Source organism: Apis cerana, linkage group LG1, assembly GCF_029169275.1.
Source record: "Apis cerana isolate GH-2021 linkage group LG1, AcerK_1.0, whole genome shotgun sequence".
Classification (NCBI taxonomy): Eukaryota; Metazoa; Arthropoda; class Insecta; order Hymenoptera; family Apidae; genus Apis; species Apis cerana.
In genome coordinates, this window is record NC_083852.1 from 4,010,051 (window position 1) to 4,035,407 (window position 25,357).

At 28.8% G+C, this 25,357-nt stretch overlaps 2 protein-coding genes across 13 annotated transcripts in view; one reads left to right on the forward strand and one right to left on the reverse strand.

Annotated features, from left to right (window-relative positions):
* LOC107994839 (uncharacterized) overlaps positions 1 to 25,357 on the reverse strand; it is a 48,995-nt gene that overhangs the window by 19,372 nt on the left and 4,266 nt on the right. For 5 of the 11 annotated variants that reach the window (XM_062077466.1, XM_017051932.3, XM_062077459.1 and 2 more), the window contains exons 1-8: positions 23,874 to 24,174; positions 16,999 to 17,617; positions 15,033 to 15,482; positions 14,295 to 14,603; positions 13,313 to 13,732; positions 12,447 to 12,800; positions 11,791 to 12,263; positions 8,815 to 8,939 (exon numbers count right to left, since the gene is read on the reverse strand). In XM_062077466.1, the coding sequence (XP_061933450.1) occupies positions 8,815 to 8,939; positions 11,791 to 12,263; positions 12,447 to 12,800; positions 13,313 to 13,732; positions 14,295 to 14,603; positions 15,033 to 15,482; positions 16,999 to 17,617; positions 23,874 to 24,154 (3,031 nt within the window). In that variant the 5' untranslated portion in view covers positions 24,155 to 24,174. Of the gene's footprint in view, positions 1 to 8,814; positions 8,940 to 11,790; positions 12,264 to 12,446; positions 12,801 to 13,312; positions 13,733 to 14,294; positions 14,604 to 15,032; positions 15,483 to 16,998; positions 17,618 to 22,590; positions 22,867 to 23,873; positions 24,175 to 25,357 lie in introns of those variants that run through there. The other 6 variants (XM_062077505.1, XM_062077481.1, XM_062077492.1 and 3 more) reach the window with 6 other exon arrangements.
* On the forward strand, positions 3,158 to 7,447 carry LOC107994840 (uncharacterized). 2 transcript variants are annotated; one of them, XM_017051936.3, is made up of 3 exons: positions 3,158 to 4,480; positions 4,892 to 5,345; positions 5,607 to 7,447. In XM_017051936.3, the coding sequence occupies exons 1-3, from the start codon at positions 4,177 to 4,179 to the stop codon at positions 6,688 to 6,690; spliced, it is 1,842 nt and encodes a 613-aa protein (XP_016907425.2). In that variant the 5' UTR covers positions 3,158 to 4,176; the 3' UTR covers positions 6,691 to 7,447. The 2 variants fall into 2 exon arrangements, with proteins under 2 accessions (XP_016907425.2, XP_028521097.2); XM_028665296.2 differs by having other exon boundaries at positions 3,162 to 3,648.

A 25,357-nucleotide genomic window follows, 5' to 3' on the forward strand; every position in this document is an offset into this window, starting at 1 on the left:
ATCACAAAGAAGAAATACGAAAATCTTCGTTCGAATGAAATTATATTTTTCTATCATCTTTAAATGATTCTTTTATAATTGTTTTAATTGTAAAAATATTTATCTCCGATTGAAATTGAATTATTATTTTTCTTTTAATCGGTTTTTTTTATTCGAGAAGAAATTTCTTGAATTTAAATTTTATAATATAAGAAAAATAAATAATATTTATCCAGAGCTTTATTTAATCTTCACTTTTGTGTCTACACAATTCGAAGAATAATATCAATTTTATTGATTCGAAATCGTAAAATCAATAATATAAAACCTCGAGTTTCTTTTTAGAAAAATCATGAAATACCGCTATTGAAGAAAAAAAATCTTTCCACGATATGAAAATATATTCTAATGTTTACCGTATACATACACTTTTCCCGTTACACAGATCGTTCTCCCTTCGAACGAAAAAGAGACGTAAATTTTCCAATACGGCAAGAGAACGAAAGAAAAGAAAATAATACATGGTGACTCAAAATTTTCCCATCAACCTTTATATTTTTATGTTTTATAAAATGTAAACTTTATATACGTCAAGTTATAGGTCGCAGATAAATAAAATTACTTTAGATTCTCTGGATGAGATTGATACTTCATATTATAGATTTCAATCACTCTTTTCACTCGGTATTTTAAAATAGAAAAATATAAGTAGAATAAATTAATATTAGAAAGACCAAACCCGTGAAAAAATCTTATATTTTACGATTTATCAAAAACATTTTTGAAAATATTTTTGAAAATTAATATTGTAATTTTAAAAATGTACATATATATATATATATACATATTTATTAAACAATTTTAAAATTATTCATACCATTCACACAAACAATTAGATTCGTATAACCAAAGTTTGTACATTATAAATATTTCATATACAACAACCTAGTAGATTCAACGTCCGTTTCACGGACATCGATAATTACTAAATTTATCTCGCAAGCGTCTCGTTTTGTACCATGAATACGACAACACTCCTCCCTCCGTGCCCCCTCCCCCCCTTCTGCCATATAATATTTCTTTCTCTTCGTTTCACGAACGAATAACAACGAACGTCTGCACAGGATGGAACCGCGGGACACCACGGGAAGAAAGAGCAAGACAGTTCGATCGAGAGAGAAGAAGAGTGGGCGAGGGTCGAAAAAGCGAAGAGAGCGAGCAAACGAGCGACCTGTACGTATACGGGCCACCAGCCAGAATAAAGTGGAATTCAGCGCAACCTGAATTATAAACGATATTATGCAAACACCGTGGAGAAAGAGTACCTCGTACCGCGAGAGTTAATTTGATGAAAAACATCAGAGAGTAGCCACGGTGGAGGGAACAAGAGGGGTTGAGTCAGAGAGAAATAAAGAGAGGAAAGAGGAAACAGGCAAAAGACGCATCCCGGAAAGAGATCTCTCCTCGAGGAGGAACACAAGCCTCTTCATCCAGCTTTTCGACTTCACTCTTTCGACGAGGAGCCCGCTCTAATCATTCGTGAGGGCCGTGATAAACCACCGGTGGTCACCACCCTTCCTCTCGTTTTTTTTTTTATTCTATATTTATATTCTCCTTCTTGTTTGCCTTCCTTGTCCTCGTCGAGCGTGTTTTGGTAATTTTTTGAACGGTGTTTGATTTGATAAAGAGGGGAGTTTTGCGATGGACGCGGCAGAGTGAGGGATCAGGTGTTTCATTTTGAATGGAGGAGGAACGAATTTTTTTTTTTTATTTCTACTTCGTTTTTTCCTTCGTTTTATCTTGTTTCACCGTCCATTTGATTTGTTTGATTTCTTAACCAGTCGTTTTCTTTTTAATTTAAACAATTTTCTATAAATTTATCGCTCATAAACGATCATTTCTTTTTATTAATTCTATCTTTTTTCGAACTAATTACGTAGCATTATTCTCTTGATCGTTCCCTATCTTTCAATTTTCGAGATTATTTAATAGTTTTCTTCTCTCCTCCCCTTCTGGTCTTTTTCTTAATTAAAAGTACTTGATTCATATTATTCGAAGAAGCGGATGCAAAAAAAAATTTAGATCTTTAACTTTAGATATATATCATGCAAAAAGAGAATTCAAACTTCGTTCAAAGTAATATTAAACTTGAGATGATCTTCATTCGAATTATAACTTCTGTAATTTAGGATATCTCCAACTCGTGAAAAAGGATTAATAAATTTTGTATATTATGTATAACAAGCATCTATCCGAATCTCGTTAATTTACTGTAGTAACGTTAACTCGTCCGTCAAAAATCACCAACCGCCCTCGTAACAACGAAAAAATAACCACATCGATATTCGTAGGACTGATTGAATCAACAATCCGATCTCGACTTGCTTTCATCCTTTTTACATCATCAGAGATAGCGGGGTACGTCACCGCTCCCCATGTGTGGAGGGGGAGAGGAATGGCGGCAAAAAGGAAAAACAAAGCTTCCATATTTCGCGTGAATCGAATCGCGATCCTTCCTTCTCTTTCTCTCTCTCCAATTAACCTCTCTGTCTTTCTTTCTCTTCGTTGTTATTTCTTTCGTTCTCCCTTCCAATTTCAACTACATATCAATTAGCTGCACTACGTCTAGCAGAAAATTAAAAGAAAGAGAGAAGAAAGAAAAGAAAAATTCTCTTTTCGTCATTATTCTCTTTCCTCTCGTTCTTCTCTTCGATAATTGTCGTAACTATACCACATCCAAGAAAACAGAAACATACATTGATCAATCTTTCTTTAACTTGGGCTAATTTTGGAATATATCGTTAATATATATATATATATATATATATATATATATATATATATATGACTTTAGTTTTTGAATTATATAATAACAAAATTTTGATATTTTGAATTCAAAATACATGCGACCTTTGAGAGAATATTTTTTCTATAAACGAGCGATCCACAAATTATTCTACAAGTAAAGCAAATCTCTAAAAAAAAAAAAAGATTTCACTTTATAAATCCACCTTCGATCGCTATTCCCGTTAAAAAATGGTCAAAAGACCCGATATTTTCCAAAGAACCTAGCAAACGTTCAATGTTGTTCGCGATACGCTCGATCTCGTCACTAGGCCGAAAACCGATTCAAAAAAAAAAAAAAAAAAAAGAAGCCATCCATTCGTCCACTCGCGACACACCAGACTATCCGGCAATAGGAAAAGAGGAAAGGTGGAAGTGGAGGAGATATACAGCAGGTAGGGGAAAGACGGAAGAAAGAGGCTCAGTACAATCGTCGACACGGTAAATATACGAGGCGCACGTGCAACTCTGCCAGTAATCGAGCCACTACCGCCAATCTCGGCTCTTTGGGGGCGGTTCTCCGGCGTACGGGGGTTGGGGTGTGCTGCACAGGGACTGGCTGGTTAGCGGCTGTCTGGAGGAGGAAAGGGCGGTAGGAACTGGTGGAAAAAAGAGGCGATGCGACGGTGGTGAGGCGCGTGACGCTACCAGCAACCGACTCCCGGCGTTCAAATCACGGGCAATCGTGACACACGATGGTCACCCCCTTAGATTTCCGCGTTTATCTGCAGAAGGAAAATAGAATATTCCTCTGATTTCATTTCGTGAAACTCGTACGAATGGTGACTATTCATTACGAGTGACTGGAAAATTGATTTAAGATAAGTAAGGGTGATTTTGAAAAAAGAGTCTTATTACTCGTGATCTTTTTGAGATTAACATGTGTGACACGTGATAATCGATTTTATCAAAGGATTATATAAATACGAAGTGACTATTCGAATTATTTAAATTTGTGAATCATTTATACCATATTACAGTGGGTTTGTATTACAGTGGCATAAGATGCCTAGGCAGAATATTTCTCACTCTATTTCATCAGAAAGGAAAGAGAACGATGAAGTTTCGTTCGTATAACCTTCTAGTTCTGTTTGTTTACAATTGATGTTTTAATGAGCCGTGAGAGTATCCTATTTCACTTTGTTTCGATCTTTCCGTTACCTTATCCTCAGCCAACAAAAATATATTAAGAAAAATGGAACGGGATACACTTTGTCTTGTTATCTTCTGAAAACGTTATGTTCGTGAATCGTGATTTATATAACATTCCCCTTTGGAATCGTTTGAAACATTGAAATGATAAAACCGGACTCCAATAATAAGAATTAATAAATTGGAACGATTCTGGTTACGATGTACAGCCTGTACAGAGCTTGGTTCGGCGATACCGTTACAACGGACAATTATTCGCGGCTTCAAGAAAGCTTGTCGCCACCCGACACGGTGGTGAGAGTCGGAAACGAAGGCGAGCATCAGTTTATCGCCCACAAAGGTGTCTTGGCCGCTCACAGCGGTTACCTGAAAGCTTTACTCACGAACGCGGCGACGACACCTAATTCGGGCGTGAGCGCGAATATTAATTCGAATGTAACTGGTAACAATTTGTCGGGACAGTCAACGAGGCAGCCAGTCACATCTGTCTCGGTTTCATCCATTGGTAAATATTGTGAAATACGTGAATTATTGGTATTCCAATTGGCTTCTCGAGTTTGTTGGAAAGAATTATATTTTGTTTAATTTTGACGATGATGAAAAAATAATGAAAAAAAGAAAAATGAAGTTTAATTTTAAAATTCGATAATTAAAAAGAGAACGTTGTACCTAATATTGCAATATTATTTCTCTTTCTCTGTTAAAATTACCGTTAAATATATTCCATTTCTCCTATGTTTGTTTGTAAATAAATTGAAAGTTTCTTTGGAATAAACGAATATAAACAAATAAAATATCGTTAGTACAACATCAAAAGTAAATGTGATGTAACTTAGCGCGGAAATAAGAAAAAATTTGAAAAATATTTTTCTCGCCTCGCAAAAGAATAAACAAACAAACGAATCCAAACTTGCAGGTGGAGAGGCGTTCGCGCCATTGCTCAACTACATGTACACAGGCCGGTTGGAAGTGACGTTGGACAACGTATACAGCGTTTTATTGGCTACACATTTATTGCACATGCCAGGGGCATTAGAGCAATGCAGAGCAGCATTGCTAAGACTAAGGGCACCTCCGCCATTGCCAACGCCGATTCCAGTTCCGGCTGGTCCGACATCCACGTTGACGTCCACGCCACCCACCGGCAATATACTCAGACCCATACCGAGCAGATTGATGATAGATCCGACCATGTGCTGGCCACCGACCGCTCCTCTGTACCCACCGAGTGCACCACCATCCGCCAGTATCGGTATACCGCATTTGTCCCAACTACAACCGTCGGTCCTCATGCAATCCACCGTGCCACTCGGCGTCTCCGCTGTTCCGTCCTCCAGTGTACAACAAACGCACACCTCGACGACTTATAGGTTTGGATCGTCATTTTTTTCGAACATGCGTGTGCACACTATTCATCCACGAGAACATTTTAACGATAATAAATGTGACGAAATAGAGATATTCTCGTGGACAAACAGTGCACGTATAATGATTTTGAAATTATTGTAATTGAAATTTCATTTGGATATCAATAGATTTCTAAATTTTGTTTGTGAATGAAAAGTATAAAAAAAATATTTAAAAAAAACGGATTTCCTCACACTTTGAAATATGAAAATTTCTGCTAACAGGGACGTGCCATCGCCAAAATCATCGCTGTTCCAAATAGAGAGAAATCGCGGGCTAAGGATGGAGTCGAGGCCAAAGTCGCCAGAGAATGTGTCGTCGAGTACTCTCCCGTTCGTGGCCGCGGCAGCAGCCGCGTTCAACGCGTTCACCACGTCGAACGCAGCCACGTCCACAAGGACATCATCTCCCTGCCAATCGATCTCTCCCACGCCATCGTCCACCTCACGATCATCGATGCCTCCGTGTCACAGCGGCAAGAAACCGATCGACCATCAACGAGAGACGAAGGAAGAAGTCGACTACGAACATCCCGCCACCAACTCGAGTAACAACCGAACGAACGATGCCCGATCCTCGCCCCCTCTAACGCCTGTGGACGACTCGAGCGCAGCTTGTAACAACAGAAACATAGAGCCGCCAGTGTCGTCAGAAAACGACAGAGGAAGATCGAGGCGAAGGGGGCGCGGCGCAAACGGGAACGATAGTTCGTCGAACGTTTTGTCGGTGGTCTATGACGTGGCGTGCTGCGACGGTCCAGTGAAGTTTCATCGTGTACTGAACGAGAATTATTCATCGTCCTCGTGTGGATCTAGCGCGATGCCGCAATCTCGTTTGCAGAGGCCGTGTTTCGAGGAGAATGACGGTTCCGGGGAAAACGACGAGAACGGTGGACCGGGGGGGGGAGGTCCTTGCGACCCGATCGAGGCTGGGATGGACACGAGCAACAACGGTGGAAGTTATACTTGCGGATACTGCAGGCACACGTTCAAGTCGCAGTATTGTTATAGGAAGCACACAAAGAGGCATTTGCTGCCGACCAGAGTGAACGAGTCGATTGGTAACAGACAGAGACAGCAAGATACCGGTGCTAGGAACAGGAGAGAAGTGAGACTGTTGGACTTGAACGTGCAATATTATCCTTGCAAAATTTGCGGATGCAAGTTCCCGAGTTATTATTTCGTGCACAAACATAGGAAATTGTGCCACGCGAACACAGAAGAGAGGGCGCAGTCGGACGAGGCTAACAGTACGATAACGGAGGATCAGGAATCGACTACTTCAACTACGAATAACGAGAGACAGTGAGAGGAGTTTATGTATGGTTTAGTTGAAAGAAAAAGAGATAAATTTAACGGGCGATTGAATAGAATTATCGTGCAGAAGTTATTAATAAGATGTGTACAGTTATGTGAATGGAAAGATGGAAATGAATAAATAAATAGAAGTGAACGATATTAAGATGATAATACGTTTGTTTAAAAAAATAATTCTCTAAATTCTTTGTGTTTTTTATAGAAGTAAATGGTAGATGTAATTTTAAATATAATAAAAGATAATAAACGATAGTGTTAAGGATTAAGATTGAAAAAAGGTATCCCAATGGGAAAGTAGATCCTTTGTGTCTTATAGAGGTTAATCAGATTAATAATATTAATTGCAAATCAAAATGGAAATAAATAAATGAAGTTAGATGATATCGACATATCGTCAATTAACTAAAATTTATTCTTATCTAAATAAGAGAATTTATGAACATTTTTAAAAAAAGTAAAATAAATTCTTGGTGTTAAATAAGCGAAGATATAAATAAAGTAAGTAAATTAAAAAAATAGTAATAGACAAAATCAAATAATGTCAATAATATCCATAATCAATGAAGAACAATTAAAATAAATTTCATTAACTCAATTATTATGTATATATCTATGTAAATATTCGAAACCTTAATTTTTGATTTTAAAATTAAACCGATTGTTAACTCGTTAAAAATTATTTAATTGTATTATATAATGTATTACATATATGTAATAATTAATAATAATATATAAAAGAGAAGAGATAATTGATTGTTTACAATGTTTGTTTCAGTATTATCAAAAAACGAGAAGCTCGCATTTATTCTAAAGAAATTCAAATAATGAAAATATTTACAATATAACTGAGTGCAAGTTGAAATACTTTAGAAACTGATTATATGATTAAGAAGAATTAGCAATATTAAAATTTCAATGATACATATAGACGATGATTACAAAATTAACAATTAATCTTCTAAGTTTAAAAATTTTAAATATCTTATATCGAGAATAGTTGGATAAAAAATAATTATAAATTAATATTTGTTATTTCATCGTATTACGCAATATTGGAATATTACGATATAAAAAAAAACAAAATTCTATTTGTAATTAAATACAATTGCATTATCGTCATTATATTATATACGAATTAAATTTTCGTGCGTTTTTTGTAATAAAATAACAATATTAAATTTTTAATCATAAGTTAACTGTGCTTTAATAATAATTTTACAAATGATGCGGCCAATAAAATCGCCATTGACAACATAAGTCAATGATGCATTAATAATCAAAATTTCGAAAAATTATAAATACCAAAAATTAAAAAATAAATGAATATATATAAAATACGCGTTCCATGCTTAAATATAAAAATTCGAGCTTCTTTCGATCGTCGAATTAATTCTATTCAAACTTATTACAAATTCCACCTTTACCTTTTATTCAACCCTCTTTGAAATTTTAAATCGTTCCACTCGACACAATTCCAACCCTCCTCTATCGCGACTTCGATTAATATTATCACGGCCGTGCTTTAGATTAAATAAAACTTTTTTTACAATTTCACAATTGTATCAAAATTGAATTTGTCGATTTCCCCTATTTTTACATCTTTTATCTTTAGAATACATGAATGAATTTTTCTTAAGCGAAAATTTATCTTTACTTTAACTTCGTTAAAAAAATAGATATAGGATGAAATGATGATTGTTTTCACGTGATGAAATAAATACATTTCTCTTTAAATCATAATACACCAATTAAAAATAAATAAAAAAAAAGGATAAGAAGTATATGTAAAAAAATACAAAATATCGAAACTTCTTTTTAAATTGATTAATTAATTAATTAAAACGAATATATCTATTGTTATACCGGTTCTTCAATTCATATTGCATGAGATAACCACTATACAAATTTGTCTCGATTCATTTAAAAAAAAATGAGAAGAAAAATGTATCACTTTTTATTAAATAAAATTTTTCTCAATCGTGAAAAGAAGAAAGAAATAAAAACAAATTTTATCAAATATACTATAAAAAATAAATTGTATCGCTTATCAAAGTATCCATGATAAAATCGCGAAATGTAAATAAAGCAAATTAGTAAGATTTTAAAAAAAACTCACCAATGGTGTCCATCGATTGGGCTTCCTCGTCGCTGGTTTCCATAGGGGTGGCGTGGTTATCTTTTTTCTTTTCCTTCATCCTGTTCGTAGTTACCACGCTACCACCACTCACGTTGTTCGTCTCCCTGTAATGTGATTTTTTTTTTTCTCCTCTTATTACCCTTCAAATTTAACAATCAGTTCGATTTATTTTATAACGATAAATCTACTACTTAACAAGAATTAATCTTCTTATCATTTGATAAAACTTTGTTTAATTATTGAATCGTTTTCCTCGAAATTTTATTAATTAAAATTGTTTGAATTTATTCAAAATTGTATAGGAACAATTGATGCAAATTATAATTTAATCAAGAAAATAATATGATATGAAAGAAAAAATTGGTATAAATAAATCAATAATACGATTGACTCGTAATTTTTTTAAATTGAAAAAATTGAAATTAAGAAAATTAAAAATTTTCCATTTTATTAAAAAATTTAATGCAGCTACAGTTTAATTTTATTCTCTTTTCGTCATGTGTGGTGAAAAATTCGAAAAATTCCTTCCCGAGTTAAATAAAATTAAAAAAAAAAAGAAAAAAGGAGAAAAAGAAATTTTTGCCCGAATTGTGAATACAATTTTGAGAGAATTAATAAAACGTTCTATACGTCATTCCTAAACGAACGAGGGGAAGTCCCTCGTTCCAATCTTCGCACGATTCGGAATCAGATTTTCAACGATCGACTCCATTTCGATGATGAATGCCTACGTAAACATAATCCACTAACCAGTAACCATTGATTAGCATTACAATCTGCTAATAACTACCCTGTCTTCCCTCTCGAACCTCCATTTTACCTTCTATTTCCCCCTATCTGCCTTCCATTCATCCCCCCACTCCTTCTATCCTTCTCTCCACGCTTCAATAATTTATTCTTATTACTTTTTCTCTCTTTTATTCATTCATTGTAAATTAAAAATTATTTAAATTGTAAAAAAGTTCAAAAAAAAGATTATTAAATTATTGTAAAAATATTTATCTAAAAAAAAAAATCAAAGCTTTATATTCATCCGATCTATATCTCGTCTATTAATATTTTTGTTACATTAATCTGAAAGTATAATTATAAAAATTTGATGCGGTGTGTATTAAATTAAATTTGTGCATAAGTGTTCTATGTACAATTTCTTATCTTTATTATTAATCAAAATTATATTTATCAATTTTAATTTATTTATTATTTAAAAGTAAAAAGATTTTTCTTATAACGATTGTTTATATAAATTTTTGAACGAATAATCTCTTGGATTATTTTTTAATATTTTAAATGTAGTAAGTAATAATTAGAATGGATCGTAAAACTGATTTGTTTGCTCGATGAATATCATTAGTAAAATGAAGCTCATTCAAATAATCGAACTGTATGCTTTTATATCAATTGCAATTTTTAAAATGATTTTATCCTTTTATATTCTCTTTCAATTCGACAATTTTATGTAAAAATAAAAGTCTGGAAGAAATTTGAAATTTTTTGATGTATTAAAAAAAATTTTTGAACAAGATTATATCAGATTTATACATTATATGTAAATTATATGTAATACATATAGATATTTATGAAAAAATTAATTAATTTAAACAATTAATTCAAATTATTAATGATGATTATGCTCTAAAAATAGAATTTAAGACATGTAATATATATTTATAATATAATATTATTTTATTAGGAAAATATTTTTATTTTTTATAGTCATTAATGTAATATTTATTTATATAACACTATATTTTAAAACAACAAAATAGAAATGTAACTAGTTGATCATTTGATCAATATGAAATTCTATTTTGAGACTTATAGTACCCAAACTTTTAACTGAAGTAGAAATAGAAACAGTTATTTAATCCGATGACCGATTCTGCGTATAAATTTATAACTAAAATAGTTTGCGTCCAAAATTCTAGTTAATCTGAACAGAAAACCAAATGTAACTCTTTTATTATATTGCGAAACAAAATCAATTTAATTTCATCCCTTTTATTATAGAAAAAAAAATTATAATAAAGTTTTATTTTTATATGTTAATAAATATTAATGTCAAAACTATGATTATTAAATAATATTATTGAAATATTATAAAAAATATTGTAAAAATAAATCGTCATTGAAATTGCTTTATTAATAATTTATTAAAAATTAAAATGTTTTTAACTCTATTTGCTCTTTTTTTCTATAAATAATTTTGAATATTTTATACTATAAATAGAAAAAATTAAAAATTACGGCTTTTAATTTTGTAAATTTCTGCAAAATTATTAAAATCATCCATGCTGTATAAATTATAATGCATTATTATCGTTATCTTATTATTTAAAACAAATATATCTTCTTCTTGAAAAACAATACTTCTGTTTAAATATTTAATTTTAGAAATAATAATTATTAGTTATAATTATAAATATGCAAAATTTAATATACAAAACTAATATGCAAAAGAAAAAGTAACATTTTTAAATAAAATTAGTTTTTTACTTTTTTTTTAATTAGATTTTTTTAGAGTTTTATTTAATCAGAAAATTAATGTTTTAATTACCATTAAAATTATACCTGATAATAATTAACATTTTACTTCTATAAATAGTAACATTTTTCAAATAATTTTACACAATTTTATTAATTTAGTAATTTATCCTGAACAGTTTTTTAATATTCAATCATCAATTTTTCCATAATACATATAAATAATTAGCATTGCTTTAGCTATAAATTATATTTATATATGTAAAACGGCTACATATTCGAATATTATAATTTTACTATTCGTAAAAAATTTATAAAGCCCTTACAAATAAAATTATTTTGAATTTATTTAAAAACTAATGAAATATACTACTTTTCTATACGTTCCCATAAATAATATATATACTTTTCAAATTTTCTACAAATTTAATTAAAAATATTTATAATTAATAGAAAAAATATATTACGTACATTTTGATGTCCTTCCCTGATACCGTTTCCGAACTTAATTGTGGTTCTTCTTTCACTTCCACCTTGATGAGATGCGATTCTTTCGATTCTATTTTACTTTCTTTGTTTTCTTTATTGGTTTCTCTATTATCCTTCGCGTTTGTTATCGTCGATGACGTCGTGACTGACGATGTCGTAGTACTCAATACAGATGTCGTTGTAGCTGTCGTTGATGCTATTACAGAATCTGTCGTTAAACATATACTCGACGTTGATGAACTTAAAGGAGTTGTCGAAGTGGTGACTATTGTTGTCGCAACAGCTGTTGATACACTCGACGTTGTCGTAGTCGTCGTCGTCGTTGTAGTTGATGTCGCTGCTGAACTATTTTGAGGATTTTCTTGCGTCTTCTGCTGTTGCTCACGTTGCAACCTTGTCGTAACACCCGTAGTTAAAATATCTAAAGTTCCAATACTTGAACTGGTATTATTTACCTGAAAAAAAGATATAAAAGTTAATTGTTATAATTTTATATCTGTCTTGCAATAACTACATGTTCGTAAGGGAATGCAAAATTAATATATAGCAAAAGAAGAAAATGCGAATCTTTAAAATTTTATACGCAAGTATTTCTTAGTTTAAAATAGCAAGTGAGAAATAATTGTGATTGAACTTACTTTATTATTAGGATTATTTCGAGACCGTGTTCGTTGCCGCGACTTTCTCAAGAGCTGCTTATAGTTTTCTGCTTTTTTAGTGAGGTAGTAATGATGCACACAATCTGGAACGGACTTATGTTCTAAAGATTGAGCTATCGTTCCAAAGTTCTTAGGATGTTGTAAATATTTTTCTTTAAATAATTCGTGTTCTACAGAACTCCATACATTGATTAACTTCCGTTCGCTATGAAGAGCTTCTAATTCTTCTGGCTGAAGAAGACCATTACGATTTTGAAACGCGATTCGTCTCTGCTTCGTATCCAATAATAATGGAGGTATGACTGCGTACGAACGCATCTTTTTATCTTCCATCTAGAAAAATAATTTTAAAAAATAGTATACTATAGTTACGGTTAATTGTGTTGAATATTCGAAATACTTGAATAAATTTTAGATATGTATTTCTTAGATCATGTGTATTGACGTGAAGTTGTAAATCTTAATTATACATTATAAGTTGTAAATCATAAACTATCCACGAATCTAACATTACTGATTACTTTCAATTAATATTGAAAGATTGTTTCAAAAATGTCAAATCCAAATTAAAATATTATAAAAATTATTAAAATTCTTGAAAAGTTATTATAACTAAGCTATTTTAATAATTTATAATATTTAATATGCACCTTTTTTATAATTAAATATATACTATATATAATACCTAAATCATTTTTATAGTAATATTGATTTTTTTAATTTTTCCCTTAACTCCTCTAATAACTCTTATGAACTTCCCTTTGATTTTCTTTTTTTAGTCTCTCATATAATTAGTTTTGCAACATTATAAAATGTCGATGTTATCATTAAAAAAAACGATGTACCTCTTGTTCTTGAAGGCCATCCATAATTTCTTCTAAATCAGCTTCACTCTTGATACGAGCACCAACTCTATTAAAACGTTCTTTATCTTCTCTTTGTTTACGCAACTCTGGAAATACTTTTTCAAAAAATTCACGATTCTTCGCTTCCTTCGACTTCCTTTTCTGCGTTGCTTCCAATCGTTCTACTTTACGATGCCACTCCTGTACCAAAATAGCGTACGTTTGTGACTGTTGTCGATGAAGAGATGCACGTTCAGCGTGTTCTCGTCGAAGCCTCGCTATAAGCCTTGCTCTCATACACGTTTGATGTTTTGTTCGATTTTCTTGATACACACTTGTATCTGATGGCTGATTGTACAAAGGTAATTCCACTTTTGGACCCAGCCTTTCTAAAAGTCTATGAGCTTCTTCTGCCTTTCTCTGTAATTAACATATAAGTCATTAAATCACGCAATAAAAAATCTTATGTATTATTATTTATAAAATCAACTTTTCTTAACTCTCAATCTTAATCCAAGAGGCAATATCGCATATGATTTAAAATGTTTATCTAATACTGATGACGCATCATATATACATTGAAAAGTTATAATATTATCAGCAATCAAAAAGTCATTAAAAGTCAAGAGATAACATCAAGCGAAAGTATATAAAAATTAAAACACAAAAAGATTAATTTGATAAAAATTAAGTTAAATCAATTAAGATTAAGTTAAATAAGTTATTGAGACTTATATTTTATCTAAGTCATTTCTAAAGTAAAAAACAAATTATCCATGTTTTCTTTAAATGTGTTATTTATAAATTTATGATGAATCATTCCATTTTATTCAATATCCTGAGAAGTCATATAGAGAAGTCATATCCGGTAATGAATTAACTCATCTTTCCCAATTAATAAATTAATTTGATATAATATATAAGTTATGTATAATTTATGTATAGTTAATTTAAATTAAATATAAAATTTATGAGATTTTACCCTATTTTCAGCATAAATTTTTTGTGCCAGAGATTGATGCTTTGGTTGCTGAGACTGTTCCTCAACTTGCCGTTTAAGACCGCTAGCTTCCAGAGGTTTATTAGCCGCTTCTTCCAATTCTTTTAATTTTTTCCGAAGCTTATTTATCTGAGATTCCCTTTTTGCAATCTCCCTATCAACCTTAGAAATTTGTTGCAGAAGATCATCTTTCGTGCTTCTGAACTGTGCATCTTCTTGTGTGTTTGGCTCCGGAAGGGTAGGCGAAATCGCTTCAGTTTGCGGTGTATACGCTTCTGTTGCCGGCTGCTCCTAGCAAAAATTTTTCATATAATACTAATATCTAACTAGTATTAGAATTATGAATAACCTTAAAAATTTTTATTAATTTCAATACAAGTATATACGCATTTGCTTCATATACTTAATGCTTAAATTATTATGCTTATTGCTTAAATATATTATTATTATTATTATTTTTCTTTAAAAACGCAAAAATTATTGACATAAGTAAGTATGTAACGCAATAATTATATTAACGTTAAATAGTTCCATTACCAATAATAAAATTAATAATAAAATAATAATAATTCTACTGCCAATAATAAAATTCATATTCTTATGATAACTTTCTTTTAAAAATAATTTTCAAAATTATTTCTAAAACAATTTGTTAGATGTCAAAAATTTTTTCATATTTATTCTGAATCATCTTTTATACGCGTGTACCTATGTACCCACCCTAGTATCTATCCTAAGCGGTTGCTGCAACTGTACCACATGCTCCTGCTTAACACACGGATCAGCGGGTGATAAACTATGACAACGAGATTGCGTTTGGGACTGCAATTGAATCTGGGTCGGTTGACTGAGGCGTATCTTCTTGAAGGGCGGCGCCTCCTGGAGATTAGCCATTTCAACGGCTGTACGATTGCAATACTGATCCGGCTGGACGGGCATCAGGGCTATTCGTGAATTTCTAACTCCAGACATGTTATGTTGATAGCCTGGTGCTGTTGGTGAAGGTGTCGGCGTTACCGAAGCAGGTGGTAAAAGAGATATCCTCGGTCTCTCTCCTCTTCCACTACTTATACCGCTATTTGCCGCATATTCGGCTGCAACTACTCCAACATCGACTCCAATCTGCGACAAAGGACTACTGCTCACACTGATGGCAATCCTCTCGTTCACCTAAAAGATACTACAATAAAAATCTATCCTTTCTTTTTATATTCATTTTATGTGTGCATTCTATTTTTATCCTCATCTTGTTTGATTCAAATATATTTATGTGTTCTAATGCCTTTTTCATCGTGCGTTTTATTCAATTTATCTTGCCTAACCTTCTCTTGTAAACCTATTTCAAGAAAATCGATGACCCGGTTCAAGAGGGCAGACGGTAGACTATCTATATACCTACAACCGTCATACGTTCCTTGCACTCGTATTATGAATAAAGCTTGCTTTTAGTTTTTTCATCTTTCTTTCTCTCGCCCTCTACTACTCGTCTTGCTTACATTGCATTTTAAGATCATAATCTTGCACCCAAACAGATAACATATATGACTTCTTACTGACTGCTGTTTATCAAATTTACTTAATAACAATGTATATATAACGTCGAATATTATTCACTTCAAAAGAGATAATTAATACAATATATTATTAATTGAATACGTAAATAAATTAAATCATCAAAAATAATGATTTTCAAATTTGATATATTTTTTGTATCATTTTTTTATATCATATAAATAGTAAAAAGTATGTTAAGTAAATAATCTGTTTTTTCTAATAAATTTCATTACGTATTTTTATTACATATTTTCTACATATTTTCAAAATATAATTTCATTAATTAAAAAATTGAACTTCAAATTAAATTAGAAATTATATAACAATATAAATATTTATTATATATATTTAATATATATTTCTAATATTCGGATTAAATTATTAAAAATAATTCCACTGTTAAAAATAAATAAAACAAAATTTTTAATAGAACTATTTAAAAAACTATCTCATCAAATTCCTGAATTTTTATATCGCAATAAAATTGATTAAAAATTGTACACGTTTTGCAATAGAGAAAGTAGATTATATTATGATATGAAAAGAGAACGGGAGAGGGCTAATAGTGGTTGAAAGTCAAGGGCAGAACACATACAATATACACGTTTCTACGTACAATATAACGCGTACCAAATATTCGATTAACTACAAAAGATTACTATATAATATACATTTACAAACACTGGTTACTCATGTATATGTATTAAATTAATGTGTTTTAACTTTCTCTGCAATATACAGTGTGAAAAATATTTCTACAGCGATCAATTTAAAATAAAATTTTATATACCTACATTTATAATAAATTTTAACAAAAAAGAAAAAGAATTCATTAATAAATGTTTTTAGATGTTTAAATGAATTCATTATACTCTTAATATTTATAAAAATATCAATAAAAGCAGAAAAAATAAACATATAGAAAGTATTCGTTCAAGAAATAAAAAATCAACTAAAATAAACTAAATATTTAATATTATATATAAAATTTTATTTTAAATTTTTGTACGAATATTTTCCACGATGATTTGTATTTTTCTATTTATGATTCTTACGAAATGAAAGCAAGAGAGAGTACGAGATGAGGGTGCAACGATTTATCATGGGATAAATCGAAGAGGAAAATACCTACATTCGTGGTGGCGCTGCGATATGCATCTCTCGCGGCATAAGCAGTTCCCGAAAGTGATGGTGGTGGCGTTTGACTAACTGTAGGTGGATTGACAGGCGCAGCTGCGGGTGCTGGAACTGGCACTGGAGTCGGTGCCGACGAGGCTGAGGTAACCATTGTCGCTACAGCCGGCACCGATGCCGACGTTGGCGTCGATGGATACGGATGAATGTACCGCAGAGCACCAGCCATGGGAACAGCAACATAACCCCCTGGTGCACTACCCACTGTACCACTGTTTCCACCACTGTTGCTTCCCGTACCGGCACTGTTACTGGTACCGTTGTTGTTACCATTTCCGACTGATGCTACGTTTCCAACGGCACCGGCGCCAGCTCCAGTCCCAACAACTCCAGTTCCACTATTCGCGCCACCAGCGTTGTTGATACCACTGCCACCTCCTCCGCTACCGCCACCGCCTCCTCCGATTGAAGGACCTCCGCCACTTCCACTTCCGGTTGTCCCCGCAGCCGTCGCTGAAGATGCAGCCGCACCACCCTGCACATACGTCACTCCTGCTCCTATCGTTCTTGGAGACACAGGACTGCTGCTCTTGATGTTTACATAACTTTGTGCCGGCCTGCAACATTCAAAATATGCACTATGTTAGTTAGGCCGTTAAAAAAAATTTAATAATTAACAATTTAATTTTAATTTAACAATAATTAAATTTAAATTAAAATTTGTCAATATGAATAAGAATATTTTTCTAATTTACAGTGATTTTTAAATTTCAAAATATATATTTACGATTTGAAAATTATAAAGAAAAAAATTATGTATTTATTAATATCTATGTATGTATATGTAGAAGTATGAAAAGTATTTACACAACTTTATTTCTTTATTTATATAATGAATAATTAAATTAATAAAATTTCATATTTAAAAATATTTTTATATGAAAATTAATATATTATAAATATATATATAAATATTTATTAAATATATAAAATTTAGATATACGATATCTTTGCAGTATTTCAATAATCTTTGCAGTAATTATCAAATATGTTTATATTAAAAAAAATATTTATATTTTTAAAAATGATAATTTTAAATTATTTTTTTAATTTTAAATTATTACGATTATGTTTCTAATGCGAATATTTATAATTTATATTTCTTTTAGAAAAATTGCATAGATAATCCATATAATGGTAACGGTTTTCTTAGGTCATTTCTTAATATACCATGTTATAGACTATATATTATGTTATAATATAGATTCGCTATAACTAAGCATTCATATTATTTTTATATACGATACTTAATAAATAAGCAAACATATAAAATAAAAAAATGAAAAGTTAGTAGTTTATTATAAAAAGAAGCGATTTAGGAATATTTTTTAAAGAGTATTAAATTTCTCTCTCATAATATGTTCAGCCATAGCAAAAACATGGCTTCTACTTATATGTTCAAGACAGCAATATTTGTGCAACGTAGACAGTAATTTAATTATTCATATACCATTTTAAACAAGAAGTCTATCAAGAGTCATATGATTTTTAATATCATTCATTTTAATATCATTTTAATATCATATTTTAATATCATTCATTCTATCACACATTAGTGGATATGTGAGTTTATACATATATTTATAATATGTAATCCAAATATGAATGAGATAATTGTAAATGTATTAAAAATATTGACATTTGTGATAATTTATACTATTTTAAAATTTTCCAATTTGTGCTGAAATATTTTTCAATTGTTTTTAATCATTTAAAACAGATTAAACTGATTAGTAAATTATAATAATGATATTAAATTATCTAACAATCTTTTAATCTAAAGATTATTACCAAATCAAATACATTTATATATATATATAAATATATATATACATTTATATATATATATAAATGTATTTAAAAAAAAGTGTATTTCACATGAAAAAAAATAATAAGAAAAAATTTAATATATTAAATTATAAAAAGATAGACAACAAGAAATAAATGTATATAAAAGATGACGGATGACGATCGACTAACCAATCGCGTCACGCGATAAAAATATACTTCACGTAAAATCATTGACTATACATATGTATAGCAGAATAGTAGATACACGACCTTTCGGCGGTAATTTGTCACATGTGGCAAAATACGCCGCGCATGCGCTGTAAGATATAACGATATGCGATGTCGCAGTGTTCCAGAGATCATGGTTCCGCGTGCCGGTGCATCGGTACTTATTCTCTGTAGAATGACTGCGCATGCGTTGAACATCACAAAGGGTGAATGTGCCTGTCTACTTTCGTAAGGCAACGTTGCTGTCGCGATGTTGCCATATCGTCAAATACATTCGAGGCTTTCGAAGCGTTCCTAGCATTATTCGTTGGCGGATAATGGAGAAGGATTAATCGACGTTAGCTAATATCGCATTTATCTATACACATTTTTTTTATCGAAATTCAAATTACTTTATATGTAATTATTTCAAATTTTATTTTTCAAAATTAAAGAATCCTAATATACATTTCTAAAGTATTTATTATAAAATTGCATTATATAGTATAAATTTATTTTATTTATTTTCATTTTATCATGAAAATTACAAACTAGATTTTTTATTAATATTTTACTAGATTTACTAGATTTAAAATTTTTTTAAAATATATTAATAAATATATAATAAAAATATTTTATTACATATAAAAAAATATTTAATATTACTTATATTCATATATTTAATAACTTAATTATTGGTTTTCGTTATAATTATAATATTATTATAATTCATTATAATATATTTTACTACGAATTTGCGTTTTAAATATTTGCGTTTTAAATATTTTTCTATTAAAAAAATTTTTTAATTTCTTATTGATTAATTATTTTGATATAATATGACAATTGTTTACATTATAGTATAATGTGACATTGAATCTTTTGAACTATATACCAAAACAAATAACGGTACATATATTCTCCTTTTCAAAACTATATTTTAGGGTATTTTGTAGAAACCCTTAAAATCTTAAATATTATCAGAAATATAAATAGTTTTAATAATTATCATTCATATATTTAAAAAAAGATTAAAAATAGAAATATTAAATTAGGGAAACTAGCATAATATTATATTAATAAAAAATATTTATTATAAAAATGTTTACTTCATTATATTATTATATATGAAAAATATTAATTCTTTCTAATAAATTGTTCAAATTTAAATTATTATATCTTTTTTGTATTTAAAACTATATTCATAATTAAATGGCGACTTTATGAATTTTCCTAGACTGAGTTCTCGATGATGTAACGGTCACTGACCCCCCTCCTCCCACTTTTAAAATCTTCTCCCACCCATGTATTACCTACTCTTTTTCCCTTTTATGAATGATGCGCATGCGATAGAACGTTATGTACGTGAAATATACATATATACGTAGGTCACGAAGAGAATGATAACATGACATGCACAAGTTATATGTACAAATCTATATAGATTAATGATGACGAATTTAATACATGTATTAAGGTGAAAAAAATTACAATGTTCGAAAATAAATAAAAATGCGTATCAATATAAAATTTTTAAATTCTAAATTCTATAATCAAATAATAAAAATATAAATTAATTTTAATATTATTTTTATTTATGTTAAAAATAATATAAGTTTGTCACTAAAAAAAAATCATAAAAATAATATGAAAGCTTAAAATATAAATATATTCTATAAGTAAAATATGATAGCCAATGAATATGTTTAAAATAAAAAAATTGTAAGAAATATCTACAAATAAAATATGATACATCCTTTAGATATATCAAAATAAAATAATATATCAAGAAGATAGAAATTATATTCTCTGGCATATATTTTTACATCAAACAAAATTAAATTTTATCATAAAATAACAGTAAAATATAATAAATAAAATAAAATAAATAGAAAGAATACAAAATTGCACTTGTGATAACGAAACCTCTCAATACTTATGAATTTTGTCATATTTGTAAAACTGACATAAATGATATATTCAAGTAAACAATAATAAAATGAACAATAAAAAAAAGATAATTAATTACTCTTATAATAAAATATAAAAATATATTAATTCATTCATTCAAATTTATTATACTTAAAAATTATTTATGAGATAAATTTTTAATAATTAAATGTAATAAAATAAATGTTGAATTTAAAAAAATATGTTTTTTGTTCTCTTCCAATAGAGAATTGTAGAAAATAGAAATCAATATAACCTTGACTTCCTTTCATCAATTCTATTTTTTTTCTTTCTTTTCTTTCTCTTCATTAATGCTCTGATTCTTCACTCAGTATTTTCTATTTGAAAATGTACTTATTTCAATTATTTTTTAATTATAATTATAGATTTTATAAAGATATTTTTAAAATATGTAAATTTTAGATAACAAATACTTAAGATTTATGAATGATATTGATAAAACTTTATTTAATTTAAGTGGTTGAAAAAACTGACAGGTAATGTTTAAAAGTATTATTATGAAAATTTTAACTATAAATTTAAGTGAGATACATATTAATGCATTTTTTTAACCTATTCACAAATAAAAAAAGGTGCATTTCCGCTATGACCGCCATCTTTTATCCCCGCCGTACGACCCACTATTAGCTTTCTCTTTCCCCGTTCAACAAGTTCCTGCATTTATTGCCATTTTTCAGTAATTCAATATAATACAAAATAATAATATAATATTAAGTATGAAAATATGTTATATTTTTTAGCTTGTTACTTTATTCATTTAATAATAAAAATATATTGAATAAAATGATCTTTTATTCAAATTTTATTCAATATATACATAATATAAAGTATTTTAATAAAATATAAAAAATAAAAATCATTTTAAAAACAAATAATAATGAAAATGATATTTAATTTCATTCTATTTTTACAAAAGTTTTATTTAGCTAATGATCAGATTCATAACTCATAAATATATAGTATATGTACACATGCATATATATATATGATATATATACATGTATATATATATATATATATACATCTATATTTATGTGTATGAATGTATGTATATATGTATGTCATGTGTTGTTTTATATACATATATACATATATATATATATACACAGTATACATACTGTTGCTTCATGTTTTTCGATTCATTTATACAATTCTCACATCGTACCTAACCTAACTGGTTTTCCCGCGTTTTATATATTATTTATATGTATCCTCCTAACTACTGTATATTAAATTTCTGAAGTGTTAATTAATATTAATTGATAAGACTTTATTTGAAAATAATAAAAATTCCGATTACGTTGAATAAAATAAAATATCGAAATTTTTATATTAGAATAAAATGAGAAGTCATTCAAGTAAACAAGATATTTTGCAATAATTTCTACATAAAACTTTAATAATTATATCATTAAGAAAATTATCAGATGTAATTAATATTATAGTTAAAAATATAATGTATTAATACAAAAATAAGTTATATAAATAAAAAAATAACATAAAGATATTAATTTGTGCGAAGAACAACGAACACCGCACAGAAATAACTGCGTGGACTTACTTCATCATGCAAACGGACAATCTTGAGTTTCAAAGAAATCTTTCCTTTCTGCATACATTCTCCATTTGCACATCTGGTACATCTCGTTTTCGAAATTTGTAATTTCACTTTATTAATTTCATTAAAATACACTACATAACCGTTCATATATATATTTCAGTAAACTATAAGTCTTAAATATAAACCTGGCAAGGTTAAAAATCAACGTTGCACGTTGACGTTTGAGGTTAGAATCGACAGGTAGCAGTAGTGGTAAAATTGGAAGAACGCATGCGCAGTATACTGAATATATGTTACGCATCCAACTTCAATGTTCTGTTCACCGCGTATTTCAAGTTTTAATATTTGAGCTTGTACAATATATTACAAATAATTAGTATTATGTATTATTAAATTTTTAAATAATAAAGATATTAAAATAATGAAATTTGAATAGAAAGATTGAATGAAAAATTTATTTCAATATTTCTTTCATTAATTATAAAAATTGAATTTATTTATATTTTTTTTAGATTCTTTTTATATAACTTAATTTTTTTAAATTTTATTTAATTTCTTAATCAATTATTTAATCAATTTTTAAAAATGTCATCAAATATCTATATCCACATCTGTTATTTGCAAATTTTGATAAATTACATCTCATTATTACTTTACATATTATTTTATTTTCAAAAATATTATAGACAAAAGAAAATTAAATTTAAATGAATTGCAAAATTTAATTATTTATTTAGAATTGTTTACTATCTTCGCTATTATCTTTATTATCTTTATTAGATTTGAAAATTGAAATTATTTGCACATTTTCCACTATCAGAATTACAATTTCCATAAATATTTTGTAATTTTAATTCAGTATTTATTATGAATTTCATGTTATATATTTTAAATGATTTAACAATTTTATTATTATAATTAGCTTTTAACTATCATATTGCCTTTTAAAAAAAAATTTTCTATTTAAATCAAGAATTAAAAAAAAATAATTTTCTGAATCGAAATTGCTCAATTCTCTCTATTAATATATTTCTTATATTATTTCTTATACTTCGTTTATATTACACAGGCATTTCCTCAAATTAAACAAAATGAATTAAATCGTTTTTTGCAAACAATCAAATGCATGCATGTAACTTTAATTATATCATACAAATTACACATGAACAGTGTTATGTGTAATGACTGCGATAGTAATACATACATTTATATATTATATGTACATATCTATACTATGTATGGATACATACATATAGGTAAACACAGGCAAGAATATAACTTACCTATGCAGCTGTACCGGAGTAGACCTCGCGGGTAAATGCTGGTTATGCGAGACCGGTGGTTGTGTCTGACCCCTGCCAGGGGTCGACGTTACACCGACCAGTGAGTGGCCATGGGGTCCGTGAGGATGACCGTGGGGGTGGGCGTGTGGGTGTGGAGGATGGGAGTGGGGGTGAGGATGATGATGGTGATGCAAATCTGCCCCCACTGGACCCACAGGGCCCACCGGACCCCCCACCCCCAGTCCGCTTACTACCTGGACTTGCTTGCTCACTGTCTCCATCACTTCTAGCGCATTGTGTACTGAAACAAAATGCATAAAAATTCATTAAAAATATTATTTTTATTTATTTTTTTTCTAATTTTTTGTTAATTAATTGCTTCTAATCATTAAAATATTTTATGGGAATTTATTTAATTGAATTTATAAAATACAATAGAAATATTAATGTAAATTGCAAAAAAATATTTAATATATAATATAATGAGAAATAAAAAAATCTAGACAAATTTTTAGATTCTTTTGTCCATTAAATTTTTTATATCAATATATTGTTTTATTTTTCTTTTTAACAATTTTTTACCTTAATCAAATATTTCTTCATATACATTTGAATATATTTCCATATATTAACAAAGAAGATAACAAAGAAGTACAACATATTATTAATTTGTGACAAATATACAAATATTACAGATATTAAAAATATATATATATATATCCATATATATTTCAATTTATAATTATTTTATTTTTATTAATATTTATACACATAAAAATGAAATTAAATTTCTTCAATATTTCAATGATTATCAGAGTTTATCATAGAAATTCAAAATATCATTAAATGTTATCACTCTTGAAATATCTGCAAAATATTTTTCTCTATCTATTCCATGCCAATATATGTTGACAAAAATAATTAAGTAATCTGTTATTTTAATTATATCAGTGAATTTAGTTTTGTTAAACCTGTGATGAAAATTTCTAAAAATTTTTGTTTATATTAAAAAATTTATTGAATAAGTATTTTTTAGGGATTTGAAATTCACAATCATAAATAATATTACTATATGTATTATTTAACAATACAATATAATCTTATAATGATAAGATCAATCTAATAATTGATATATGTAACATAATAATAAAAAAATGTTTCTATTTGAAACAACAAATGATAATATTCGTAATTTGTAATAAAATTTAATAGAATTTTTTCGGGATATATTTTTCAGAATATATTTTTTTTTTGTTTTTTTAATTCATGATGTGATTAGTAATAAAGCACATTAAGAACAGATGAAAAGAAAGGTCATGAGAATGTTACACATTAGAAAGTATAAGTGTGTATATCATCGTGCATATCGTGTATATCGTGATGTACATCAAGCAAAACACAATACCATTATCGGATTTATGATGAGAAATATTGTAGTCACCGATTTTATTTAAATTTTGAATAATATTTAATAAATTATATAT

What these genes read in the sequence shown, in the direction of transcription:
- LOC107994840 (XM_017051936.3), top strand. Translation starts at nt 4,177, where the DNA reads ATGTACAGCCTGTACAGAGCTTGGTTCGGCGATACCGTTACAACGGAC. An exon ending in TGTCTCGGTTTCATCCATTG is followed by an intron (nt 4,481 to 4,891) that starts GTAAATATTGTG and finishes CCAAACTTGCAG; the next exon opens with GTGGAGAGGCGTTCGCGCCA. An exon ending in CACACCTCGACGACTTATAG is followed by an intron (nt 5,346 to 5,606) that starts GTTTGGATCGTC and finishes TTCTGCTAACAG; the next exon opens with GGACGTGCCATCGCCAAAAT.